Source organism: Cydia amplana, chromosome 1 (assembly GCF_948474715.1).
Source record: "Cydia amplana chromosome 1, ilCydAmpl1.1, whole genome shotgun sequence".
Classification (NCBI taxonomy): Eukaryota; Metazoa; Arthropoda; class Insecta; order Lepidoptera; family Tortricidae; genus Cydia; species Cydia amplana.
Genome location: NC_086069.1, coordinates 16,062,661 through 16,088,710, shown reverse-complemented (window position 1 = coordinate 16,088,710; position 26,050 = coordinate 16,062,661). Strand labels below are relative to the sequence as shown.

Sequence of the window (26,050 nt, the reverse complement as noted above, 5' to 3'; positions counted from 1 at the left end):
ACCCGAGCATGCGAAAGGTCCCCATTGAACCGCGAGCGTAGCGAGTGGTTCGAAAAATGGAATCTTGAGCGTTGCGAGGGTTTCAAAGTTCGAGGGTTAAACAAAATTTGCCCCCGAGTGAAACACAAACATTTTCACCACACCAACCCGAAGAAAATATTAACTGTAAGATATCAAACAAAATCAAATCCAAATGAATGTTATTACTTAAATATTTGTCATTCAAAATCATCATTTAAAAGTCAATTTAATTCTACCAGCAAACATAAGAAAACAACTCAACATTTGCATTTGATTACTTTGCCTCACATGTGAATAAAATGCAACTTTGATATCAGTTTTTGAACAATCAAGAGAGCCTTTACCAGTCGGTGTGGCGAAATAGTAGACCAAGGGATGAAAGGCACTCATTTCTGTCGAGGTAGTTTTTATCTACTAATAGTCCAAGGCTGAAATGATTTCCTTTCACCCGAGTTGAACACTCTAGGTGCTTTTCATTTTGAATACGAGGAAAGTAAAATGCATGTGTTTTTTTTTAAACATGATTAAGTATAAGATTTTATAGTAAATCTTGAGGGTACTTTCAATTAACAATTTAGGCAAAAATATCGTTATTAAATGGGGAATGGGGGTTGAAATTAATTTGTTATAACAAATCCATTTCAACCCAAATTTCAGTTGCTTATCGTAAAAAAAAAACATAAATTCGTACTTGGAACGTAAAATGCTCTAGTGCAGAAACGTATCATTTTCTGCACACCTTTTATTAAACAACAATGACCCTCTTTCAGAGCATGAGAAATGAAAGCGATATTTCCAGCTTGCTGGGAATTAATTATATTCGAAAAAATCTAATTTTATTGACATTTTTTTTTAATAATTTTAAAACTACCTAAGGTCAATGTGGCTAATTCCGTCATATAGGCATAAGGGCTATTCCGTCCCCGAGCGTACATTTCTTTGATTTTCAATCGTAGGAAAAAAAACATTCTCTATAAGAAACGGTAAACCTAACAGGTAGCTACCTAATCATGAAACAACCACGATTAGGATTACTGTGCAGTGCGGAAGCCTTGCCCTCTTTCAAGTTTAATTCAGTTAATGGACGTTACCCTATCAGACGACAGCTGAAAATATCTCCCCAGTCGCGCACTCTACGCGACGGTGGCCGGTCGGTGAACGCTCGCACTCACAGTCCTCCCTCGGACGCACAGCTGTGACGACCGCGATGCGTTCCCTCGTTTACATCGCTGCCGCGCTCTCGCTTTCAGACTATGTCTATTCGGCACGTATTCTTGGGTTGTTCCCACACACGGGCAAGAGTCACCAAATGGTCTTCGAGCCTTTGCTAAAAACTCTCGCCGAGCGCGGACACGATGTAACCACGGTGTCTTTTTTCCCACTGAAAAACCCTCCAGCTAATTACACCGATGTCAGCCTCGAAGGTATCGCTCAACTTGGAGTGGAAACGATAGACTTACAAATGTATGAAAATCCGCCCAGTTTTATAAAGTATTTGGGTGTGGATGTAGAGCGAATGCTGAAGCAAGCAATGGAATTTGCGCCGCTAGCTGATATGGCTTTAAATGTTTGCCGGAAACTGGTGGACTGGCCGGCGTTAACAAGTGCCTTAAAAAAGGATTACGACTTATTGTTAGTTGAGAACTTTAACAGTGATTGTATGCTAGGTCTAGCGCACGTTCACGGTATAAAAGCCCCTATTATAGCTCTTTTATCAAGTGGAGTGATGCCGTGGTCGCCAGGACGGATTGGCCTGGCTGATAACCCGTCGTATGTACCTACTGTCAGCACTGCATTTCTTGATAGAATGACTTTCATTGAACGTCTGGAGAATACATTAATACAACTTTACTTTAAGTGGTGGTATAGATATGAAATCCAGGTGAAAGAACAGGAGATTATTGAAAAGCATTTCGGCAGGAAGATAACGGATTTGTCGGATCTGGGAAAGAATATATCTTTGATGTTGTTAAATACTTTTCACGGTTTGAACGGAGCAAGACCACTCTTACCCGGGGTGGTGGAAGTCGGCGGTATGCATTTGGATCAAAATAAGCAAACAATACCACCGGTAAGTACCTACTTAATTACCAAAATTTAGATAAGAAAATCTTTATCCCGTCTTGAAATTTAAATCGGATTATATAGAAATGAATAACTTCAGTTGTTAGAAACAAGTAGTGGTATGTCTATTAGTACCTATTTAATAGTAGGTATCTACCAGTGGCGGCGCGTCAAACATATCCATAGGCAAGCCGGGGCTAATTTAGCTTACATATTGCCTTTACAAGTCTGCTCAAACGTCCAAATACAGGCAAGCCGGTGGGAGTCGGCTTTTATGGACGCGCCGCCACTGGTATCTACGTAACTTGTGCTTTGATAACTTTGATTAGAAGATAATGCGTTAGGTGCGTCCAGCTAGCAAATGCGCTGCAGCCCGCAATTGTTGATGCATTGTTGCAGTAAGTACATAGATTGCACGCTTAGGTATTGCAAGTTTTGTATTAGTTGTACCACTTTCTGATGGCTCGTACACATATTGGGTCATCGGAGGCCGATCGAATAGACGAAGTTACGCGTTACAGGGAGCAAGCTGTAAATTGCTATTTTTTCCTTTCGGTTGTTTTGTTTTAATTACATATTGGAATATAATGTACACCTCCTATGTGGTTTCACTATCACGTAGGTACCTACCTAAATGTACAATGTACATGAAAGTAAAACCACACAGTAAATGTGTTTTATAGTCTGTCAAGCTATTTCACTAAATTAATTAAGTTTAAATTATTTATGCTGACTTGTCAAAAATATTTATTTTCACCAAACCAACTGGTAAAGTCGTCTGTTGATTGTTCAGAATCTAATAGCAAAGTTGCATTTTATTCACATGTGAGGTAAAGTAATCAAATGCAAATTTGGAGTTGTTTTCTTATGTTTACTGGTAGAATAGACTTTTAAATGATGATTTTGAATGATATATATTTAATAACATTCATTTGGATTGGATTTTATTTTGGTTGATATCTTACAGCTTACTTAAAGCTCGATTTCGAATTAAATATGTAGGTACCTAATACAGCTACCCCAACCAAAGTTTTGTTTGCCGTATTTCCTGTATAATAAATAGGTAAAATGCTGTACTCGGGTTTTAAAATGATAATTTATATACTTACATGCTTACTTTTTGTACTTCCTACATGACTGGGTGTTAAATTGTTAATGCCAAGCAAGCAAGGTAGGTATACCTTTAGGTATGTATATAATACGTGGGTAATACCATAACCTACATATGTATGTATAAATTGTATTTTATTTCAAAGGAGTTAAGACGAAAGGGGACTACTGCCCCTAAATCGCCTTTCCATAAAAACATAGTCCCCATTTTCCTCTCTGTACATTATGAACATTATTAAAAATATTTTTCACCTCAGCAGCTCGAACAAGGGTACTTTGCACTTAAAAACATTGAGCAAAATCGCATTTTGCTCACTGAGTGAGACAAAATGAGTAAAATGCGATTTTGCTCACTGGTTTTAAGTAGCAAAGTACCCTTGTTCGAGCTGCTGAGGTGAAAACTTAATTGTTAGTATATCTTAAGGAAACATGAGTGAATAGGTAAGTGATGAAGAAGGAATACATTTTTCGGGTTCTCTAATATGTTCTCACTGCTGAGGTGAAAAGTTTTGTGAACTACACGAGATCAAAGTTATTTACATCTCGTGCGCTTTTGAGTCCCTTACTACGCTCAAGATTCTAAATTAGATTCACTCGCTACGCTCGTAAATCTAGTATAGAATCTTTCGCTTGCACGGGACTCAAAATAAGCACTCGAAGAAATATCAAATTTTGATCTCTTGTTGTACAAATAACTATTAACACAAGTTGATGTATTTTTATCATTGACGAAGGAAAATGAGGAAGTGACTACGTTTATATGGATAATCGATCATCCCCTTTTCTCTTAAGAGGTACCTACCTATGACTAACCTACAGTTTACAGTAGGTCTGGTATGTAAAAAGGTCTACATTAGCAAGCGGCTTTGTTATTGGATACCGTTTTTCATACAACGGCGCGGCGCATCAACTGTGCAGAGTGCAGTGAATCGATATTGAACTTGAACGGGTTATTCCCACTAGTTACCACCAAGTTCTTACCAGTGGTAACTACTGGGAATTTTTTTCCCACCTTTTACCACTGGTAACTACTGGGAAAAATAATTCCCAATAATACTGGGAAAAATAATTCCCAATAATACTGGGAAAAATAATTCCCAGTAGTTACCACCAACTCGGTTTGGTGGTAACTAGTGGGAATTTTTATTCCCAGTAGTTACCACCAAAATTTTGTTAGAGTTAAATACTAATAAAAACAGTATAAAAAAATAAATATAGACTGATATAAATCATAATTAAGTCGATTAGTGTTTTAGTAAACTGCCTTAAAAGTGACGAAAAAATATTGAAACAGTTTAACCGGTACTAGTACAAAAACTATAATATATGCAAGGATACATTTAATAATCCATTTAGATTATTTTTAAGTGATTTTATTCGGTAATTCAAAATCACTCTATATTTATACTATACTATGTTATACTGTTTTTATTAGTATTTAACTGTAACAAAATTTTGGTGGTAAAAGGTGGGAAAAAAAATCCCAGTAGTTACCACTGGTAACAACTTAGTGGTAACTAGTGGGAATAACCCAACCAAACCAAGTTCAAATAACCTCAGCTACCGTACCGTACTCGTACTCCAGCGCCGTTTACTTTTACTCGCGCCTAGCTAGAACGATAACGGACCATAAACGGCATAAACTCATCGCTTTCTTGTTAGATTTATTGTTGAACTGGCCTTGACAATAGCAGTAGGTATACTGGTTGTTCTTACATATTTCGATCAATGATATTGATATAGGTATTTCCACTTGCAAGCAAGCAAACAATTTAGACTTATACTTACCAATAATACACACCTTACTTAAAAGCCGATTTTTAGAATTTCAGTGGTAGGTAGACTATACAATATAATAAAAATAAATTAAGTAGGCAGTAATAAACCCATTACCGTTAAAAACCTATTTACTTTTTATAAGGTAGGTATTACTTTCAGTTTCGCTATAGTAACATTAATAGCTACTTTAGCCAACGGTACTTGCGGAGTTGCAGATTTGACGCTCCAGTTTTATTGTTAGGTACTTCCTTTATTTTTAAGTTAGGATTTTTACAATATGCATAGTATAAAATTAAAATATAAAATAAAAACACTTGAAAATCTTTCGGATTCCTCGTGGGCACCGTGTATAAAGTAGGTAATACTCACACACAACATAATTAATAATTATAGTAATATGTAGCAAACAATTTTTATGCAACAAGTGTAGCACCGACGAATTAATGATCTAATATTGATGTCAAGAATTTCTCAGCTCTTAAAGTATCATACCTAAGTATTCCTAAGAGTGATAAAGTAAATGCACTTGCAGATATATATTGTACTGGTTTGACCCTTTGAGCTGCAAAGGTGACAGAAGGGCCTACGTCGGGGGTAGCGGGGGTCTACCCGAGATTGACAATCGTTTGCAGATCTCGAAACGAAACGGTATTGTCTCTCAATCACTCTTCCACATTAGCGCAATAGAGACAGATAACATTTCGTTTTGTTTCTCTGCGAACGATTGTCATCCTGGCTAGGTCCCGCTCTCCGATAGATCTTATCCTCAATACTATACAATTGACAAGTGCGCTCCTTTGCTACTTATACACTTAGCACAAATAGCACAATTGACTTCGGGATGCTTGGTTCAATTGGGTTACCTTCTCGTACTTGTTGAATACCTACGTGGTAGTATGGTGGCCTATTAACTACTCGTGAAACCGATGTACATGCTTAATCAATTTTCATAAATACCTAATACAGGAAAGGTAAGTACATATTTGCTCATTACATCAGAAGAATGTAAAGCTCAAATCTACTTACCTACTTATAAATTAAGTATACCTATCGAAATTGTATGTACAATATAATGTTCATCATATTAGTCATCTTGTCTTCTACTAGGTACCTACCTACAATATTAACTACTATGTATAGTAGATTGTACCCAATCTGTGATTGTACCACAAGGGAGCAAAATTAAACACAGCGAGGGTATATATTAAACTAGCTGTTGCCCGCGACTTCGTACGCGTGGATTTGTATATTGGTGGTTATATATTCTACATTAGCTTAGAACATTATGCAGCAAGAGATTGCGGTAGGACGGTTAATCATTTCTTAATTATTAATATTATACGACGCATGAGACTTGTCTTTCACAACCTACGAAGTTTCAAGCCCCTAACTGAATAAAATTGTCCTCGATGTAATCCCTCTAAACCCCCTTAGAAGATTTTCATGTCCTCTATTTAATAAAACCTACTACCTAACTACCTATTTACGAAGTTTCAAGTTCCTAGCTTTAAATAATATTTGCACCCTAAGACGAACTTTCATCCCCTTTTTAACCCCCTTAGGGGTTGAATTTCCAAAAACGTTGCAATTACTTTTTTTGTAATCGGCTATTATGCCTTTCTAAGAAGTTTCAAAGCATTTGTAATGGATTCAAACATTCAACCCCTGTTTAACCCTGTTAGGGGATGAATTATACAAAACGCTGAAATTACTTTCCCCGTATTTTAATAATATCCCGAAATACAAAGATTCAAGTCCCGCACTCTCAAAAATATTTGTAAAAAATATGTTTGATATCCATACAAACTTTCAACCCCTTTTTCACCACTTTAGGGGATGAATATTCAATAACGCTGAAATTAGTTTTCTTGTATTTTAATAACATATATATTTACGAAGTTTCAAGTTCCTAGCTTAAAATAAAATTTGAACTCCATACCAAATTTCAACCCCTTTTTAACCCTGTTAGGGGATTTACAAAACGCTGAAATAACTTTTCCTGTCTTCTAATAATATCCCCAAATACAAAGATTCAAGTCCCGCACTCTCAAAAATATTTGATATCCGTACAAATTTTCAACCCCATGTTTTACCACCTTGGGGGATGAATTTTTAAAAACGCTGAAATTTGTTTTCTTGTATCTTAATTCAATACCTTTTTGCAAAGTTTCAAGTTCCTAGCTTAAAATAAAATTTGCACCCTAAGACGAACTTTAATCCCCTTTTTAACCCCCTTAGGGGTTGAATTTCCAAAAACGTTGCAATTACTTTTTTTTTGTTATCGGCTATTATGCCTTTCTAAGAAGTTTCAAAGCATTTGTAATGGATTCAAACTTTCAACCTCTGTTTAACCCTGTTAGGGGATGAATTTTCAAAAACGCTGAAATTACTTTTCCCGTCTTATAATAATATCCCCATATACAAAGTTTCAAGTCCAACACTCACAAAAATATTTGATCTCCTTATAAACTTTCAACCCCTTTTTCACCACCTTGGGGGATGAATTTTCAAAAACGCAGAAATTAGTTTTCTTGTTTTTTAATTTAATACCTTTTTACGAAGTTTCAAGGTCCTAGCTTAAAATAAAATTTGCACCCCAGGACAAAGTTTCATCCCCTTTTTTACCCCCTTAGAGGTTGAATTACCTAAAACGTCGCAATTACTTTTTTTTGTCATCGGCTATTATGCCTTTCTAAGAAGTTTCAAAGCATTTGTAATGGATTCAAACTTTCAACCCCTTTTTAACCCTGTTAGGGGATGAATTTTCAAAAACGCTGAAATTACTTTTCCCGTCTTATAATAATATCCCCATATACAAAGTTTCAAGTCCAACACTCATAAAAATATTTGATCTCCATATAAACTTTTAACCCCTTTTTCACCACCTTGGGGGATGAATTTTCGAAAACGCAGAAATTAGTTTTCTTGTTTTTTAATATAGTACATTTTTACAAAGTTTTACTTTCCTAGCTCAAAATAAAATTTGAACCCCATACAAACTTTCATCCCCTTTTTAACCCCCTTAGGGGTTGAATTTCTCAAAATCGCTCCTTAGCTCTTATACATTTTATAAATGCAACCTAGTGTCCAAATTTCAACTTTCTAGCATTTGTAGTTTCGGCTCTACGTTGATGAGTCAGTCAGTCAGTCAGTCAGTCAATCAGTCAGGACACGTGCATTTATATATATAGATAGATTAAATCCTGAGCGATGCGAAGTATCTTGCACTGGTGCTTTTCACACACGTACCTACCTAGAGAGAAAGAAAATGTGACTAAGGTAAAAATATATTATTAAACTAGCTGTTGCCCGCGACTTCGTACGCGTGAATTTGTATATTAGTGGTTATATATTCTACATTAGCTTAGAACATTATGCAGCAAAAGATAGCAGTAGGGACGGTTAATCATTTGTTATACTTAACAACTACCTACCTATTATACAACTTAATTATTAGATTTGTCTTTCACAACCTGGCTACGAAGTTTCAAGCCCCAGACTGAATAAAATTGTTCTCGATATAATCGGTGTTATATAGACGGCATTGCTGTTAATAACATCAGTTACGCCGACGACATGGTGCTGTTGGCGCCGACTATCGGCGCACTTGCTGAAATGCTGAGCGTTTGTGAGACGTACGTAAATCTCATGGTCTTGAGTATAACCCCAAAAAAAGTGAGGTGATGGTGTTCAAAGCGGGAAAAATAAAACCCTCCTATGTACCAGGGATGTTGCGAATATCCGCATCCGCATCAGCAACCGCGGAACTTCCGCATTATTTTCAACATCCGCATCCGCATCCGCATAAAATCGATGCGGATTTAATGCGGATGTGGATGTGGAACAGGTCGGTACAGGAACGTCTTAGCATTGGCGTAAGTGCTAGACTGCTAAGTAATTTAGTCATTAACCAAAAAAACCTATTAGAAATGAGCAGTCAAGCGTGAGTGGGACTTAATGTACGGAAACCTTGGAACGCGAGTCCGACTCGCACTTGGCCGGTTTATGAAAAAAAAATTACTTAAATGTAATATTTGACGTTTTTTATGGTACTATCATGACATCCGCATCCGCGGATGTGAGCCTTTAAAAATCCGCATCCGCATCCGCATCCGCGGATGTCAAAAAATCGGCATCCGTAACATCCCTGCTATGTACCTCCGGTTATGCTCAAGGGGATGCCTTTGAATGTGGTGGGCCGGTTGAAATATCTTGGTCATATAATTACTGATGATCTGAGTGATGATCAAGCTATAGAACGAGAGCGCAGGGCTCTGGCGGTACGTGGAAATATGCTTGCCCGCAGGTTTGCTCGATGTTCCAATGAAGTAAAGATAACGCTTTTTAAAGCTTATTGTCAATCTTTTTACTCGAGCAGCCTGTGGGTGAGGTATACCAAGCGTGCCTACAATGCTCTGAAAGTGCAGTATAACAACATATTCAGAATGCTGTTGGGCTTGCCCAGCAGGTGTAGCGCGTCAGGTATGTTTTGCGAGGCGCGCACTGATGGGTTTCCTGCAATCATGCGAAAAAAGATTGCATCCCTGCTGAGGCGAGTGAGACACAGTCCCAATAGCATTCTGAATGTGATTGCTGACAAGTTTGATTGCCCGATCATTGTATACTGGCTAGGGCAAGTAAAAAGTGTGGCAGAACATTTTGTTAATTAATTTTAGTTAAAGCATTTGTTCTTAGTTTTTTAGTTGTAGTTTCAATTTTAATATATCTTAGTCTAGGCACTAACATAGTTTTAATTATTGTAATTTAATTTAATAACATACTAATACCCTATGGAGTCATGTGCTTCGAAATAAAGATTTTATTATTATTATTATATTATAATCCCTCTCAACCCCCAAAAGATTTTCAAGTCCACTATTTAATAAAACCTACTACGTAACTACCTATTTACGAAGCTTGAAGTTCCTAGATTTAAATAAAATTTGAACCCTCTACCAACTTTCAACCCCTTTTAAACCTTTTAGGGGATGATTTTTTAAAAACGCTGAAATCAATTTTCTTGTATTCTAATAATATGCCTTTATACAACGATTCAAGTCCCGCACTCAAATGTTTGACCTCCATACAAATTTTCAACCCCTTGTTCACCACCTTGGGGGATGAATTATCAAAAATTCTGAAATTAGTTTTCTTTTCTTTTATAAAATACCTTTTTATGAAGTTTCAAGTCCCTAGCTTTAAATACAATTTGAACCCTATACAAACTTTCAACCGTTTTTTAACCGTTTTAAGGGATGAATCTTTATAAACGCTGAAATTACTTTTCTTGTGTTCTAATAATATAAAGACTCAAGTCCCGCACTCTCAAAAATATTTGATTTCCATACAAACTTTGAACCCCCTTTTCACCACCTCGGGGGATGAATTTTAAAAAACGCTGAAAAGTAGTTTTCTTCTCTTTTAATGAAATAAAATTTCACGAAGTTTCAAGTTCCTAGCTTTAAATAAAATTTGAACCCTATACAAACTTTCATCCCCTTTTGGACCCTTTTAGGGGATTAATTTTTAAACACGCTGAAAACACTTTTTTTATATTCTAAAAATATGGCATTTTACAAAGATTCAAGTCCCGCACTTAAAAAAATATTTGACCTCCATACAAATTTTCAACCCCTTTTTCACCACCGTTGAATTTTGAAAAACGCTGAAATTTTTTTGTTCTCTTTTAATGAAATAACTTTTTACGAAGTTACAAATTCGTAGCTCAAAATAAAACTTGTACCCCATACAACCTTTCATCCCCTTTTTAACCCCCTTAAGGGTTGAATTTTTCAAAATCGCTTCTTATCTCTTGTACACTTTATAAATGCAACCTAGTGTGCAAATTTCAACTTTCTAGCTTTTGTAGTTTCGGCTCTGCGTTGATGAATCAGTCAGTCAGTCAGGACAATTGCATTTATATATATAGATTTATTTTAAAAATATATTCAATTTAATCACTAGATTTGTTTACTAACTGCAACTGGAAACTGTGAGTGTTTTTGTTATGTCTAACCACAATCTGAGGGGTGAATATGTAGGGTCATACGAGTACTATGGTAATACTATTACTTAATACTGTGACGGTGTGAGAGAGCCAGGAAAAAGTGAAAGGGAAAGAGAGGCGCATAGTGGGGAATACATGTCTTTCTGCGGCTGCACGCGCTAAAACTTCATAAACGATTTTTGCTACGTCGCTGAAATCGTCAGATTATTGAAATGGACACTTTTGAACAAGTCATTCAATTATAGTACTTTAATCTGACTCGCTCGTCTGGACGGGCGGCTTTGTTCTAAGGACTACCGTCATTGTAGCAAACTTTGCCTCCAGGGGAACAATTTTAAACAAATTCGTTAATGTAGAAAAATTTAAAATAGTTCTGGCCACCCTGGTATTTTTAGTAGAAAATAGGTTATATTTGTGACAATACTATATACCAAAAATGTGCATAACTTGACTTGGGAATTTTCAGCGAGTTGTTAAATATAGGGTATATTACTGCGGGCAAAATGTTGTTGAAAAATGAATGCTCGTTGAAAAAAAATGAGAACCTTCTGACAAATTATATTTCCGGGTTTCAGTTATAAAACATGAAGCATAGATTATGTCTAGGTATTGAGGTTTAAACTAAAAAGACCTAAAGACACAAGAGTTAAACTATTGTAACAAATTTTCTCAAAAGTGACAACCCTAGCATTTGTAAAATGCTTAGGCAAGTCTTGTATTGAAATGGGCAAAAACGGGTAGGTAACATTGCCCACCTAATTTATTCAAAAGTTTATATACTAATCGCTGAGTTATTAACAGGGAATGGTACCGTATTAGGATTGCCCAAAAACTTTTTGTGATCCTTGGACATCATCGTCATAAGAGCAATATTTGAGCACCAAATTGACGTGGGCAATGTTGGCCATAATCCCGGATGTCTTTGCCCGCCCTCTAAAACGCCAAAAAAGTGGATAAAAGCAAGATTTAAATTTTTTTCTTCAAATAACTGACGCGTTCGATCACAATGGACGTGCTGAGCAAACAAAAGTCATATGATGTCATATATTTTTTTGAGAACTTCGTGTTTTTTGGAAAAAAGCGGGCAAAGTTGGCTACAATGACGGTATCGTACATGGTAGAGGTAGGTTCCTATCTACTCCTACCTACTCAACAGGATGCAAGGTAGGTATCCTGCTATAATGTTAATCTGCCGCGCTCGATTAACTCCCAAAATCCCCTCTTGGGCTCCCCTATCATTAGGATTAGGACTGTTCGTTATCAAAATAATTGTATCCCTACTTAACAATATTTTAGTTTTTTAAATTACATTTTGATTCGTAATTGAGCATAGGAAATTAGGCACGCTTGTAATGTACAATATTTTAATACATTTAACATGGTTATTTAGATTAAAAAAATGTTTGCAGGTGGCCGTTTATTATGTTCCTATTTCTAATCGATTATTTTAATGTGTACCTAATGGTATGAACCTTCATACCTACATATATGTAGGTAATAGGTATTATGAATTATAATAAAGGGAAGCGCTGGTGGCCTAGCGGTAAGAGCGTGCGACTTGCAATCCGGAGGTCGCGGGTTCAAACCCCGGCTCGTACTAATGAGTTTTTCGGAACTTATGTACGAAATATAATTTGATATTTACCAGTCGCTTTTCGGTGAAGGAAAACATCGTGAGGAAACCGGACTAATCCCAATACCTAGTTTACCCTCTGGGTTGGAAGGTCAGATGGCAGTCGCTTTCGTAAAAACTAGTGCCCACGCCAATTACTGGGATTAGTTGCCAAGCGGACCCCAGGCTCCCATGAGCCGTGGCAAAATGCCGGGACAACGCGAGGAAGATGATGAGGTATTATGAATTATGACGAATTACAATACTAGTGCAAATAATAAACGTTTAAATTTTTCACTTCAGCAGTTCGCACAAGGGTGCTTTTATGCTTAAAAATAAAAACTCAACACAATTTATAGTAAGCAAAATTTGATTTTGGTGCGAGCGTGAGCGCGTCTAAAGCGCGCCGAGCGCGCGTCGTCGTCTAGGTATTTTAAGTACCAATTTAAAACGCTTGGATTCATCCGAAAATGGTTACGCTTTCGACGGACCTACTTATGCGTGTCATTTTCAATAAAAATAATTTGGCCAAGCCCGAGTCATAGCTCGTGGCATTTAGTGTACCGCACGCATCGTTATATTTTACAGAGATTGTTTCCCTGTTTTTAGATACTTACACATATCCGACAAGGGTACACTACATAATTCCGAAATATTTTATGCCGAATTTTAGAATATCGAATTTTATTATTCCGTTTTTTAAATGCTCGACCCATCAAAATTCCGACTGTCGTAATTACGAACGATGAAAACCACGAAAGTGTATATTTCCGAATAGCAAAAAAGACGATTTTTTAAAATTCCGAACCACATAATTCCGAATATAAAAATCCCGATAGTGATAAACACCGAATTTAACATTTACGATTTTTGAAATCACGAATTCCGAAATGCCATTATTCCGAAAATTTTAATTCCGATTCCACGTGACTCCTATTTTAAATATCCCTATTTTTTTAATTCCGAATTTATCGATTCGTGCTCCGGCGCTACGGGCAAAGCAGCCCCTTCGCCCTTGCGTATCAAAGCGCAGGCACAATAAATGCTCGCCTACGCAGCTTCGGCTTGCTGGTCGCCTTCGGCGATCAACAGTTTGTTTTCGTGGGGTCGCAGTTCTAACCTAACCTAACCCACTTTTCTGGCAACAGTTCGTTTTCTTGGGGGTCGCAGTTCTAACCTAACCTAACCCACCTTTAAGGCAACAGTTTATTTTCGTGGCGTCGCAGTTCTAACCTAACCTAACCCACTTTTCTGGCAACAGTTCGTTTTCTTGGGGGTTGCAGTTCTAACCTAACCTAACCCACTTTTCAGACAACAGTTCGTTTTCTTGGGGGACGCAGTTTTAACCTAACCTAACCCACTTTTCTGGCAACAGTTTGTTTTCGTGAGGTCGCAGTTCTAACCTAACCTAACCCACTTTTCTGGCAACAGTTTGTTTTCGTGGGGTTGCAGTTCTAACCTAACCTAGGCAAAAGTTTTTTTGTTGGACGCTACGGGCATCTACGGAGCATCTGCTCCGGCGCTACGGGCATTAGCAGCCTCTTCGCCGGGCTTTGCTACGGCGGGCGAGGGCTGATTTCCCTCCGCTCCTCCGGCTTTTTACATATACTCTAGGGGTAGGACAGACAAGACCACGTGGATAGTGGGGTACTCCGATTTGGATTATGGTTAGTTAGATTTAAAAAAGTGCGTTTAAGTCTTATTTTGAAAATCACGAATTTTATTATTCCGAGTTTACAAAAGATCGAATTTCTGAATACCGAATTACTTTATTTCCGATCGGTCAATGATTTTTCGGAATAGACAAATTCGGAAAAAAATATTTTCGGATTTTTTCTAAATCGGAACTTTAAGCTTTAAGCAAAATCGCATTTTGCTCACTGAGTGAGACAAAATGACATTCAAGTGACCTTAATATTCAAATGTCATTTCAACATGCGGGGTCTAATACAAGTTCGAAATACTTGGATTTTATTATCTCTGTCCCTTTCACGTCGTTAGCAAAAAGAAAGAGACAAAAAAAATTTCAAACGACATTCAACGGTATATTGACGGTTTATAATAGACCCCCGAAAACCGTCAGAACGCATCGTTCCAAAACACATACAAGTATGAATTCTTAATATGTAATTAATGAAAATAAAGTTTCAGATTTGATAAAAACTGATAAAAACACTATATTTTACGTAATTTATTGTACGATTAAAATAATGAACTCAAAAAATACACAGTATATCACGTAAAATAAATAATTATACTTTTAAGAATCTCTACAATAGTTTACAAATAGTAAGTATCCGTAATTCGGACCGTATCTTACAATGTTTTTTTTTTACAAAAAAAAAGTTGCCGATTCAAATTAGCGATGTGACGAGTCCACTTTTTTTCAATTCGAATCATTCGAATTGATTCGGCCGCTGATTCGAATTCAAAATCGAGTTGACTCGACTCGACGATTCGCGTGGTTCGCGACAAGGTCACAGGGACAGGCGCGGAGCGAGTTGAGACGGCGAGTTACGCGGCAGTTGTTGTAAAAAGAACCTTCAGGGCACGGAATTAAGGTTTATTTTTGAATGGCCATACTAGCAGTGAACTCGAGTTGGGATACTTGGAATGGCGAATCAAGCGACAGTTGTTGTAAAATGAACCTTCGGGTCACGGAATTAAGGTTTATTTTTGAATGGTCATAGTACCAACTCGAGTTGAGACGGCGAATCGAGCGGCAGTTGTTGTAAAAAGAGCCTTCGGGCTACAGTATTAAGGTTTATTTTTGAATGGCCTTAGTAGCAGTGTGATAGCGTTGACTCGGCTCGGCGAGTTGTTCGCCGAGTTAGCTAGTGGTCGAGTTGATTCGAATTGCCCATAGTCTTGATTCGAATTAACTCATCTGTAGGCTGATTCAAATTATTCGAATCAGATAACTCGACTCGCCCATCGCTAATTCAAATGTCAATCAATTGATGGTCGTTGTTTTCATATATTACCTATTTTACTGAAATTTACTACGTTTGTTTGTTTGTTTTTGTGTTTGATTGCGGTAATTATACTTAATTGTTAGTATATCTTAAGAAACATGACTAAATAGGTAAGTGATGAAGAAGGATTACATTTTTCGGGTTGTCTAAATGTTCTTACTGCTGAGGTGAAAAGTTTTATGAACTACACGAGATCAAAGTTATTTACATCTCGTGCGCTTTTGAGTCCCTTACTACGCTCAAGATTCTAAATTAGATTCACTCGCTACGCTCGTGAATCTACTATAGAATCTTTCGCTTGCACGGGACTCAAAATAAGCACTCGAAGAAATATCAAACTTTGATCTCTTGTTGTACAAATAACTATTGATTTGATTTTGTTTCTAGTTCCATACCATATATACATAGACTTAAATATTATATAGAACTGTTAAAATGTAGAGTTCGTCTAAGCTAACAAAGTGAGAGAGTGTAAGCAAAAATGTATTTAAATTACATTTTATGGATGATTTCTTTTCGCTAAACTACGTTTAATTGATACTGAATTCAGTACGAGTTTTGGTAATTCAGTTTTTATAATGTACTTCTAATGCAATATAAAACGCATTCATAGGTTAATATCTGGGAGACATATAAAAACTCAAAATTCTGCGTTTTCCCAGTGATAAGACCTAGATAGATCGATTTTTCGTCCCCGAAAATCTCCATATAGCAAATTTCATCGAAATCGTTAGAGCCGTTCCTGAGATCACCGAAATATATATACCTACCTGCATATAAATAAATAAATATACAAGGATTGCTAGTTTAAAGTTATAAGATTAGTGTTATGACTACTTAAGCTGTCAAAATATTATAAATTATGAGTAAGTTATTAATATTTTCTGCACGTCTTGAATTTAGGGCAAGGAAAAATACATAATACATATGTATCGTGTTATTTAAATAATAAAAAAAATCATTTAAAAGAAATAATATTTTAGTAGAAGTGGGATTCATGAGTACCGAATCTTTACTGATATTTTTGTAGCTGGCTGTAGTGTTAACGAAATATAAATTGAGCCGATCCCTCAAATAAGTTTGAACAAGATCGGCTTACTTTATATTTCGTCAACTGTACCTTTGTTTCCAAGAACTGTGAATTTAACTGTCATAATAAATACATACTATAAAGATCTTCCAAGATTATTTTCTCGTAACAGAATGGGATTTGGTTACCTACTGCTATCACCGATCCGTTCAAAAATATACATACTGTATACAATTATACATAAATGTAAGTAACTTAATGCAAAGAAATATTGTGTAGGTATATTGTTAGACGAATAGATACTCTCAATAAAAATCTATAGATGATGAGACCATAGCTGTTAATAAATAATATCTGGGAGACCGGAATTTGCTCGGAAAATATACGAAAACTCAAAAATGCGCGTTTTCCTAGAGATAAGACCTAGCTAGATCGATTTTTCGCCTCCGAAAACCCCCATATAGCAAATTTCATCAAAATCATTAGCGCGTTTCCGAGATCCCCGAAATATATAAATATACAAGAATTGCTCGTTCAAAGTCTCGTGACTTTGTTATACAAATACAAAATACAAAATTCTTTATTTCAATAAAAACCATTACATATTTTTAATATCTCTATACTATACGCCTTACTAACTCTATGTCCTTTATTGTGAAAAGACAAAACACAACGACAGTGAAGAACAGAATACTTAGGGGAAACTTGCCTTATTCGTACCCCTTAAGAGAAAATGCAAATTTCTTCGAAATACAAGTAATTAAAAAAATACAAACGGTGTTTAAAGAATCTTTATTTAATAACGAATCATCAAAAGTAACAAGTTAAACTTAAACTTCAACAACTTCTGAGAAAAAAAAGTTTAAAAAAAAGTGGAAAAGGTACGATTTAGGCCTAAGTGTCCCTAAAACGTACCCATATATTCCTATATCGTACGCGTATATCTCCATGTCAAACTATGAGAGCGTATAATTAGTATCAGTCTTATAATCACAGCAATTGACAATATTGACATACATAAGTAATATTAATTATAATGGAGTCCCTAATCTAAATAATTTGTCCACTTCTGTCCAATCATCTCAAATATAGAACGAACATTTTAATGATCCATAGCAGATCTAACTGTAACTTTCTAACTCTTTGCAAACATCACAAATAAAATTATGAATATTTTTGTCAACCCCAGCACAATCTCCAGTGAATCCAGGTTTCACAATATGTGCATTGTATCATGTCTTCTAAGGTACGAAATAAAACAAAGTGTTCAGTACGAATAAGGCACATGATAACTAACGATTTCTAATTTGCCGCGTAAAAGAATGGCTGCCGGGCTGGGTTCGGTCGTCCATTATTTGAAACCGTAAAAGAGTATAATTAAGCATAAAACTTCTAATTTACATATCTCGACATATACGGAATGGAAAATCTTACGTATCAACCAAAAAAATTACTCGAAAACAGCAAAATTACTTACTTTTTGAATATTTTTATATGGAGGGGCAGCGTGGAGTTGTTGTACGGGTGATGAGACATGTCGAACTAGTAGTTTCATTTTGTAGCACTGGCGTCGCCACTGCAGTTTCACAACTCGAGATCTTGATAGGGTACGTTTTAGGCGCAGGTACGATTATGGCAAGTTTCCCTAATTTAAAATTTTACAAACAAACTCCAATAACAATTAGGATTCTTACTGAGCACATTGAGGTAGTCTTTTGGTTGGAAAGCCCGTTCGAAATTTAAACTTATTAGCATTTTAACAAGGTTGTATTTTGTAGATCTTTTTCTCACTCATACTTATATTAGACTATTCAGAAAAAAAAATATCCCCCAAAAATAGGCAAGGAGACTTAAACTTTGTGTCAAGCACATAAGTCATAAATTGTAAATGTCAAAGTTAGAAGTAAGGATCTTTCTCGCTAAAACTTCTTCTTTATATGAAATGACCAGTCTTAGCTAGTAACCTTAACCCTAAGCAACCAAAGATCAGGCTGCAGTTGAAAAAGTAATAAAGATAAAGTTAAGGTGATAATTTTCCCGCCGTCCTCATGGTTGGTTGTTGGGTATTGACTGGTCAGCTGCCTGTTAGCTATAGTTTTCGCGTAAATCGCCAGGACAGAGGTGAAATATTTTTGTATGAAAACTTGCAACTTTAAATGCATTTTTTAGCGAAACCACTGCACTCTAAAATGAAGTCAAAATCAGGCCACCGGCTCAATTTTTTGCAAGCTTTCTAATGGTACCCGACACGATTCTTACAAATAAAAAATATTTTCAGCTGACCCCTTTCAACCCCCAAATTTTCCCCTAAAATAATAAGTAAGCTGTTTCGACTTATTAATAATGTCAGTGATGGTAATTGCTATAACTGTTCCAAATTTTAGCTATCTACGTCAAACGGTTTCTAAGAAAATCACATTTAACTGATTTTCAAGACCGATGTGATCCCATAAGTGCACCGCGAACAAAGTTTGTGCGGTACACTAAAAATTGTGATGTATTGGAAAACTGCTGCCAACAGGAGTGGTCATTTCTCCATACAAACGTACTCGACTGTTTCCTCCGTGGGTTTTGAAGCTAGAGCAATGAATTTTTCAACACAGATTATCTGTGTCGGACCGTTTTGCTTTTTTTGATATTTTTGTTTTTTAAGGCGCTAGAGCCCTTCAAAAATGGCCTAATTGACTATGCCGCAATGAGAGGCGCGCTATTCAAAACTTATATCAATTAGCCAAAAAATCAAAACGGTCCGACACAGATAATGTCATAATCATTTAGATTTCCAAATTTGGTTACGATTGGTTAAGTTTTGGAGGAGGAAACAGTCGAGTACGAAACCTCGATTTTTGAGATTTTTACGCAGGATTTTTCGCCTTGTCCTTATCGCACTAGTTTTAGGAGCCGCTTCCGTTAGCGAGACGGGTATATTTACCTAAAATATTTAAATCTCAGCTCCTGTTGGCTCTTAAAGAATTAATATGTGTAATGACTTTTGTAAGAATTAGCGTTATTCCAATCATGTAGTGCCGTGTAAAATATCACAATCAATTCCCCAAAAAATTGTATCCGGCTGGGACTCGGCTGTTGGATATTACTGGAACTGCAACTAGGAGTATCTTTGGAAATGGGTACCTATAGGGTATCTATGGGTGTACTTATGTATGAGTGTGGAGTATAATTTTTAGCTTGGGTTTGGTAGTCGTTTTTAGGAGACTCTTGTCATAACTATACCTACCACCTACCTATAGTATTTTTCCTTCTTATCTTCTTATTTCTGAGGAGGAAAGTTGTATGTCCCACACAAAACCATTTTCTTCCATAATGCCTTAGGTCCCCTCGCTATTACGCTGAAGATAATTAGAATCACTAGCTACTCTCGTGTGAAGCGAATTTATTACAGCACCTTTCGCTTTGCTCCGGAATCAAAATTGGCACTGGCAGCAAGAACTATGTTTTAGAACAGAATAAAGTGTGTGGTAAATCTTACCTAATTCAATTGCATTGAATCAATAAACTCTGATTACACAGATCCGTAATACGATCCTAAAAATTTCACATGTGCTACTCGTAGCACATGTGAAATTTCTAGGATCGTAACTCGTCGGTAGGTACTCGTACCTAGGTAGTAATAAGCAACAGAACATAACGTGATTTGTTGACGAAATGTTACGTCGCACCAATAATGATTAACGGCTAATTTTATAACTGGTATATTTAGGCTGTGTAGACCTAGCAGAGCATGGAGCAAGCCAATGTCGAGCATTCTATTTTAGAATACTCAGTAATACTGAGAGCTCAAAATATCATCAATAGCCACTAGGCACTACGATATTTTAGAAACTATTGTATTTATGTGTTATCTTATCGCACGATGAAATATTTTCGACCATAATACTGTGGACCATATGCAGGGTCGAATTTTAAACACCATCAGCCGTACGCTGTGTAGTGACTTTATATAGGTCATATTTAACAACTTTCATTACAGGACCAATGCAGAAATCACGAAAAAAAATTGGTTGACCAGCAATTTTTTTTTCGAGATTTCGGCATTGGTCCCATAGTAAAAATTGTTCATTATGACCTATAAAGTCACTACGCAAAGTATGCAGGATGTCGGTTATAATAATTACAGTCTGTAGTTAAGGGCTGATGTTGTGTTCGTTTCAGTATATCGAGAAATTTGTGAACGAGTCTTCCGAAGGCGTGGTCCTGTTCAGCTTCGGTTCTCTGATCAAGACCGCGTCAATACCGAAGTACAAAGAGGAGATCATCATCAACGCCCTGTCCAAGCTGAAGCAGCGGGTGGTGTGGAAGTACGAGGACAGCGACGAGGAGGGCACCATCACTGGGAACATCATGAGGGTCAAATGGATACCGCAGTCAGAGTTGCTGAGTGAGTAACCAATAACCATGTTTGAAAATGAGCCTACATATTGGGCCGGTTTCAAAAATGGTATTCCTATCCGTTAATTCTCTACCACGCGCAGGGCAACAGAACCAATATAAATTTGTCAGACTTCATATTCTATGTGTTGTTAACTTGTTAAAAGTGGAATTCCGATCCAGTAAAGGTGTAGATTAATACTAAAGTGATGTTTTATATATGCCTCAAACAATAACTTCCTTATCGCTTACTTGTAATCAGTCTTATATACCTACCTATAATTAATAAGTAGAAGATATGTATTACGATCTCATCGTACTGGTACTCGATCTTAAATATTACTTATTTACATCTAATATTGATAACATATTCACCACATCACGTTCTGTGGTGCGTGCGTGATTATTAGATATTCGATTATGGGGAATTGATGATCTAAGAATATTACTTTTGCCGTGTAGTGAACGGTTCCTGGAGAAAAGATCAGCAAACCAAGTTATATATACGTAAACTTTAACGTTGTACTTGTAATTCGGACCGGCCAATTGCATGTCGGAGCACGCATAATGGAGGGTTCCGTACATCATAATTAAGAACCCTCCTTTTGCTTTTCCGTTGTCGGGTAAAAAGCCAAACAAGCAAAAGAGTGTATCGCGGCACTTAAGCCGATTTAATTCGTTAGAAGATCAGTAAAAAAACTTCTTAATGGCCCAACCGATCACATTCAAAATAAAGGGTCCTAGCTAACTTGATTCTTCCATACTTACGCTATGGAATGACCAATTTAACTAGCTAGAAAGCTAAATGGCGTAACAATCACGGAGCGTGAGTGTATACCTATTTACTTACGTTACTGGCCGGGCCAGGGTGAGAGAGAACCAGATTTAGGACCTAATGGGCAGCTCAGGTTCAATGGGAAGAATGTAGGTAGGTAGGAGCTTTTCTCCTACCTAACCTAATAATACCAAAAATAGTATAATACTTAGATTAGATTGAATATCTACTTCATGAGACTACTTCGTGATCATACATTAATGTAGGTTGTTGGAGGCAAACGCCTGTAGCTGTACGGCTTCTATCGACCATACACATACATTTGTAGGTATATCATTGTTTGTAAATTATCGACGACACCACTGACACATGAATCTGATATGTACCTACTAAACGTATCCGACCTCGAACGGAAGAATGGAAATGATATATGTTAAATACATTAGGTACATTATATTTGAAAAATTTTGAGGGGCAATAAGTGTCGCTTAAGAGCCCATCAACGTGCACACTAGCGCCACTGCTAAATAATCGTGATTATTTAAATTTAACAAAAGATATTTAAAAAGGGGGCCGCTACGTACTGTATCTTGTATTAAAGTACCTTGTGAATACATCAAACTAGTTTATATGTTGCAGGATTCGTCAATCTATGCTTTCAAAATTAAAACGGCCGTTTTTGTTTTGAGTTCATAGATCAAACATAGAAACTAGTTTGATTTATTCAAAAGGTACTTTAATACAAGATACATTACGTAGTGGCCCCCTTTTTTAACCCTTTTTGAACCTTTGTTTCCACATGACGACTGGTAGAATTGACATTGAAATTATGATTTGAAAAATAGGTATATATTTTGGAATTACTTGTAGGTAATGTTTTACAGATAAATAGTATTTTCCTCGCGTTGGTGTGGTGAAAAGTTGTGTGCCAAAGTTTGTTTGACCCTCGTCGGAACGCTCAAGATTCCACTTTTAGAACCACGAGCGTGGATCAATTTTGGAATCTTTCGATTGCTTTGGTATCAATATAGAATTAATTAGCACGAGGAGTTAAACAACAACTTTGCCCTTTTCATAGTCAGCAAGCTGATGCTTGATTTGCTTGAAAGTACAAAATTAAGTAAGTATTAGGTAGGTACCTACCTATTTTCACCTAGATCACATTCTTTAGGTACATAACATACTAAATACTATACTTGCAGAAAATAATATATATATCCATGAAATTTGTATGATAAGTAAGATTTTATGTTAGCTACGAGTACCTACACTATAAGTAGGTAAAGTAAAACTAATGGTGTGTTTTATCAATATTTTCAGAGCACAAGAAAGTGTTGGCGTTCATAGCGCACGGAGGTCTGCTGGGCATGACCGAGGCGATATTTGCCGGCAAGCCAATGCTGGTAGTGCCGTTCTTTGGAGACCAACCACAGAACGCAGTGGTGGCCGAGGCTGCGGGACTGGCCAAGGTCTTGTCGTACGCGGATTTGTCGGAGGAATCCATGCTTGAGGGGCTGCAGAGCGTGCTCAGCGCAGAGTAAGTATCTTGGTTGATGGACAGTTGGACATACGCTCATCATTGGGCGTATAATTAGAATTATTATAAAAAGTAGTATGGAAATGTGTTTGATAGTTACTGGGCAAAACCTCAGCAGCCACCACGGAAGATAATCCCAACTATACACCGTACCTATCATGCACGTAGACATAATTGAGATTACATCACTTCCGATACACGCGTTGTTTCTGCAGCAGCATGACTTTCATTATCACAAATAATATATTATGTAGGTACCTATAGTAAAGTAACCAAAGTGTCTAACCATTATAACCCTCACGTTTCCTTGCTAATTGTCATGTGTAATTAGGTGCTTTATTCTTACCCTGCTGTAGACATTAATGATAATAACTCTGCCGTTCTAACCCATTACGTGTAAACACGTGTCTGACGTGTCATTATGAAAACTCTTATGGCCATAGTATTTTTCCAGACTTGGTAGAATTTCCACTAATTAGTAAAAAAATATTATAGGTAGGTACTTACTTTAAGTAGGTACTCAAGGTATTATATGCTTATATACGAGTAGGTAGGTACAATTACTATTCATGAACAGTTATCCGAAGAGCCAGTAAACAATAATAACTAGATTACGCTAAAACTAAAGGATTGAGACTTGGAGACGTATCGGGAGTAGACGATAACATAGACAAGGTCCAGCCTCGAGTCCAATTGGTCTTAATTCCATTTATAATAATGATTTGTTATTGTGTTGTGATGTAAAAATCTATCTACGCCATCTTAAAAATTCATTTATCATTTATATTCGTCACAAGTAGGTATTACGGGTGAGGTAGGTAGGTTTCGTTTCTAGTCCAAATTACTTAAATACTTAATTTAACTTTTTAAATGTGAATAACATAGCACGCACCCTCAATGGCCTCAATTTGGTTTTTTAGGGTTCCGTACCCAAAGGGTAAAAAACGGGACCCTATTACTAAGACTTCGCGATTTTTTTGCTCTATTTTTTGTTGATGGTGCGGAATCCTCCGTGCGCGAGTCCGACTCGCACTTGGCCGGTTTTTTGTATTCTAGGTACCAGGTACCTATGTACTTAGATATGTGTCCACTCGTCCACATTAAGTACCTACCTATCTACATTGACGTATGACATTAGATTCATAATTAACTAAAGGCAGGTAAAATAAATGGCAATTTTAGCGCAATCACATTTTTCGAAGATTATTGACATAATGTAAAATTCTAATCACATAGCAAGACAGGGTTCGGCAGATCTTGTACGAGTACCTATGTACTTATTACAGTGCCAAAGTTAATCTCCTGTTAATCTCGTGATTTCAGAATGCGTGTCAGCGCTCGTCGGGCTTCCCAAATCTGGCGAGACAGGCAGAACGAGCCGCTGGATACGGCGGTCTACTGGACGGAGAGGGTGCTCCGCTGGGGGCAGCAGGCGCCCCTCCACTCGGGCGCGAAGCACCTCGCCTTCCACGAATACGCGCTCCTCGACGTCGCTGCCGCCTTGCTGGGGACCATCGTGCTATCTATTCTTCTACTACATTACACAATCTTCACCCTTATCCCTAAAACAATAAGTGCTAGTTTCGGTAAAGAGAAAAAGAAGATTCATTGATCTTTGGCTGTGGTCCAGGTGACGTAATAGGTATTTTTAGTAATAGATTAGTCTAGTAACACATGTAGGTACTTATGTAAAAATGAGGAGCGTAGGTATGATAAAATTGACCTATATTTGAGTTGTTTATGTTCACGCGACACACAATCAAATTCATAGTCTGCATTATAATATAAAACGCTTCAATTAAACTAGGCGAAAATTATAGATCTACCGTCCAGTCCCAATGTATACAAAAAAATATTGCAATAATTTATATTATAATAAAATTGTATAAGAATTAACAACTGTCCCAGTAAATAATACTTAGTTACCTACCTACTTATATTTAATGTTATTAGCAGAATTGTGTAGGTGGATAAGCGTTATATTTGTGCTCTCAATTAGATATATTAAAAAAAAAACTGTTATCTTATGATTGATATCTTATGAGCTAATATTATCTTATGATGTAGGTATTAGAAATTTACGCGCAAGAAGGGTAGATAATATTATAATAAGTGTATTGTGAATTTGTGATAAATATTTTTTTACCGACATGTCTTCGATTAATATGAATACCTGTTTTATTCGAATGCCAGTTTGCTACGGTTTGTTATTACTAGGTCAGTAGCAAAACTAACAAATTTATACCTACTGTTGACATCTTAATTATTTTCAAACTGTTTTTTTTTAAACATTAACTGTAGGCGACTGTTGCCTTATCAATATCTAGGTAGGAGACTTGGTTTTCTGAATTACAAAAGCTACGAGGAATTGCCGGTTAATGTAAAATAACTACACTTCAGGGACCATTACATTCAGCTGATGCAGCATTCTGATGTTGTCACACTCGGAAAGAAAGAAGGCTTATTGTTAATTACCCTTACTGGCTGGCTACCGCCAATTACTATGGAGTGGCCGACAACCATAGCAGTCACCCCAGTTAGTTCAAGGTAGAAAGCAGCGTTTACACCTTAGGCTAATTATTTATAATGTTGTTTTGTTATTAGTTAGTAACCTTATGCCAAAAATAAAAAGAGATACCGTTGATTGTCTTGCCTTTCAATATCAGTTTATTTTTGATAAACTAACACGTATTTTCAGTAAGCTCTGGCGAACGAAAAGCATCTTATTTAATACATAAACATCGAAACATCGAA

The 26,050-nt window shown here is 36.7% G+C and overlaps 2 protein-coding genes across 2 annotated transcripts in view; one reads left to right on the top strand and one right to left on the bottom strand.

Annotated features, from left to right (window-relative positions):
* The window catches only part of LOC134649216 (KIF-binding protein-like), a 287,050-nt gene that overhangs the window by 257,904 nt on the left and 3,096 nt on the right, over positions 1-26,050 (bottom strand). The window lies entirely within an intron of this gene.
* LOC134649345 (UDP-glycosyltransferase UGT5-like) lies at positions 1,133-24,966 on the top strand. The gene is made up of 4 exons (XM_063504061.1): positions 1,133-2,092; positions 20,769-20,994; positions 23,080-23,296; positions 24,620-24,966. Exons 1-4 carry the CDS (start codon positions 1,229-1,231, stop codon positions 24,906-24,908), a joined length of 1,596 nt encoding a protein of 531 aa, XP_063360131.1. The 5' UTR covers positions 1,133-1,228; the 3' UTR covers positions 24,909-24,966.

Excerpts from the sequence above, each read along its gene's own strand:
- LOC134649345 (XM_063504061.1), top strand. The coding sequence starts at position 1,229 with ATGCGTTCCCTCGTTTACATCGCTGCCGCGCTCTCGCTTTCAGACTAT. Across the intron at positions 20,995-23,079 it reads ACCGCAGTCAGAGTTGCTGA|AGCACAAGAAAGTGTTGGCG; the intron begins GTGAGTAACCAA and ends CAATATTTTCAG. Across the intron at positions 23,297-24,619 it reads CAGAGCGTGCTCAGCGCAGA|AATGCGTGTCAGCGCTCGTC; the intron begins GTAAGTATCTTG and ends TCGTGATTTCAG.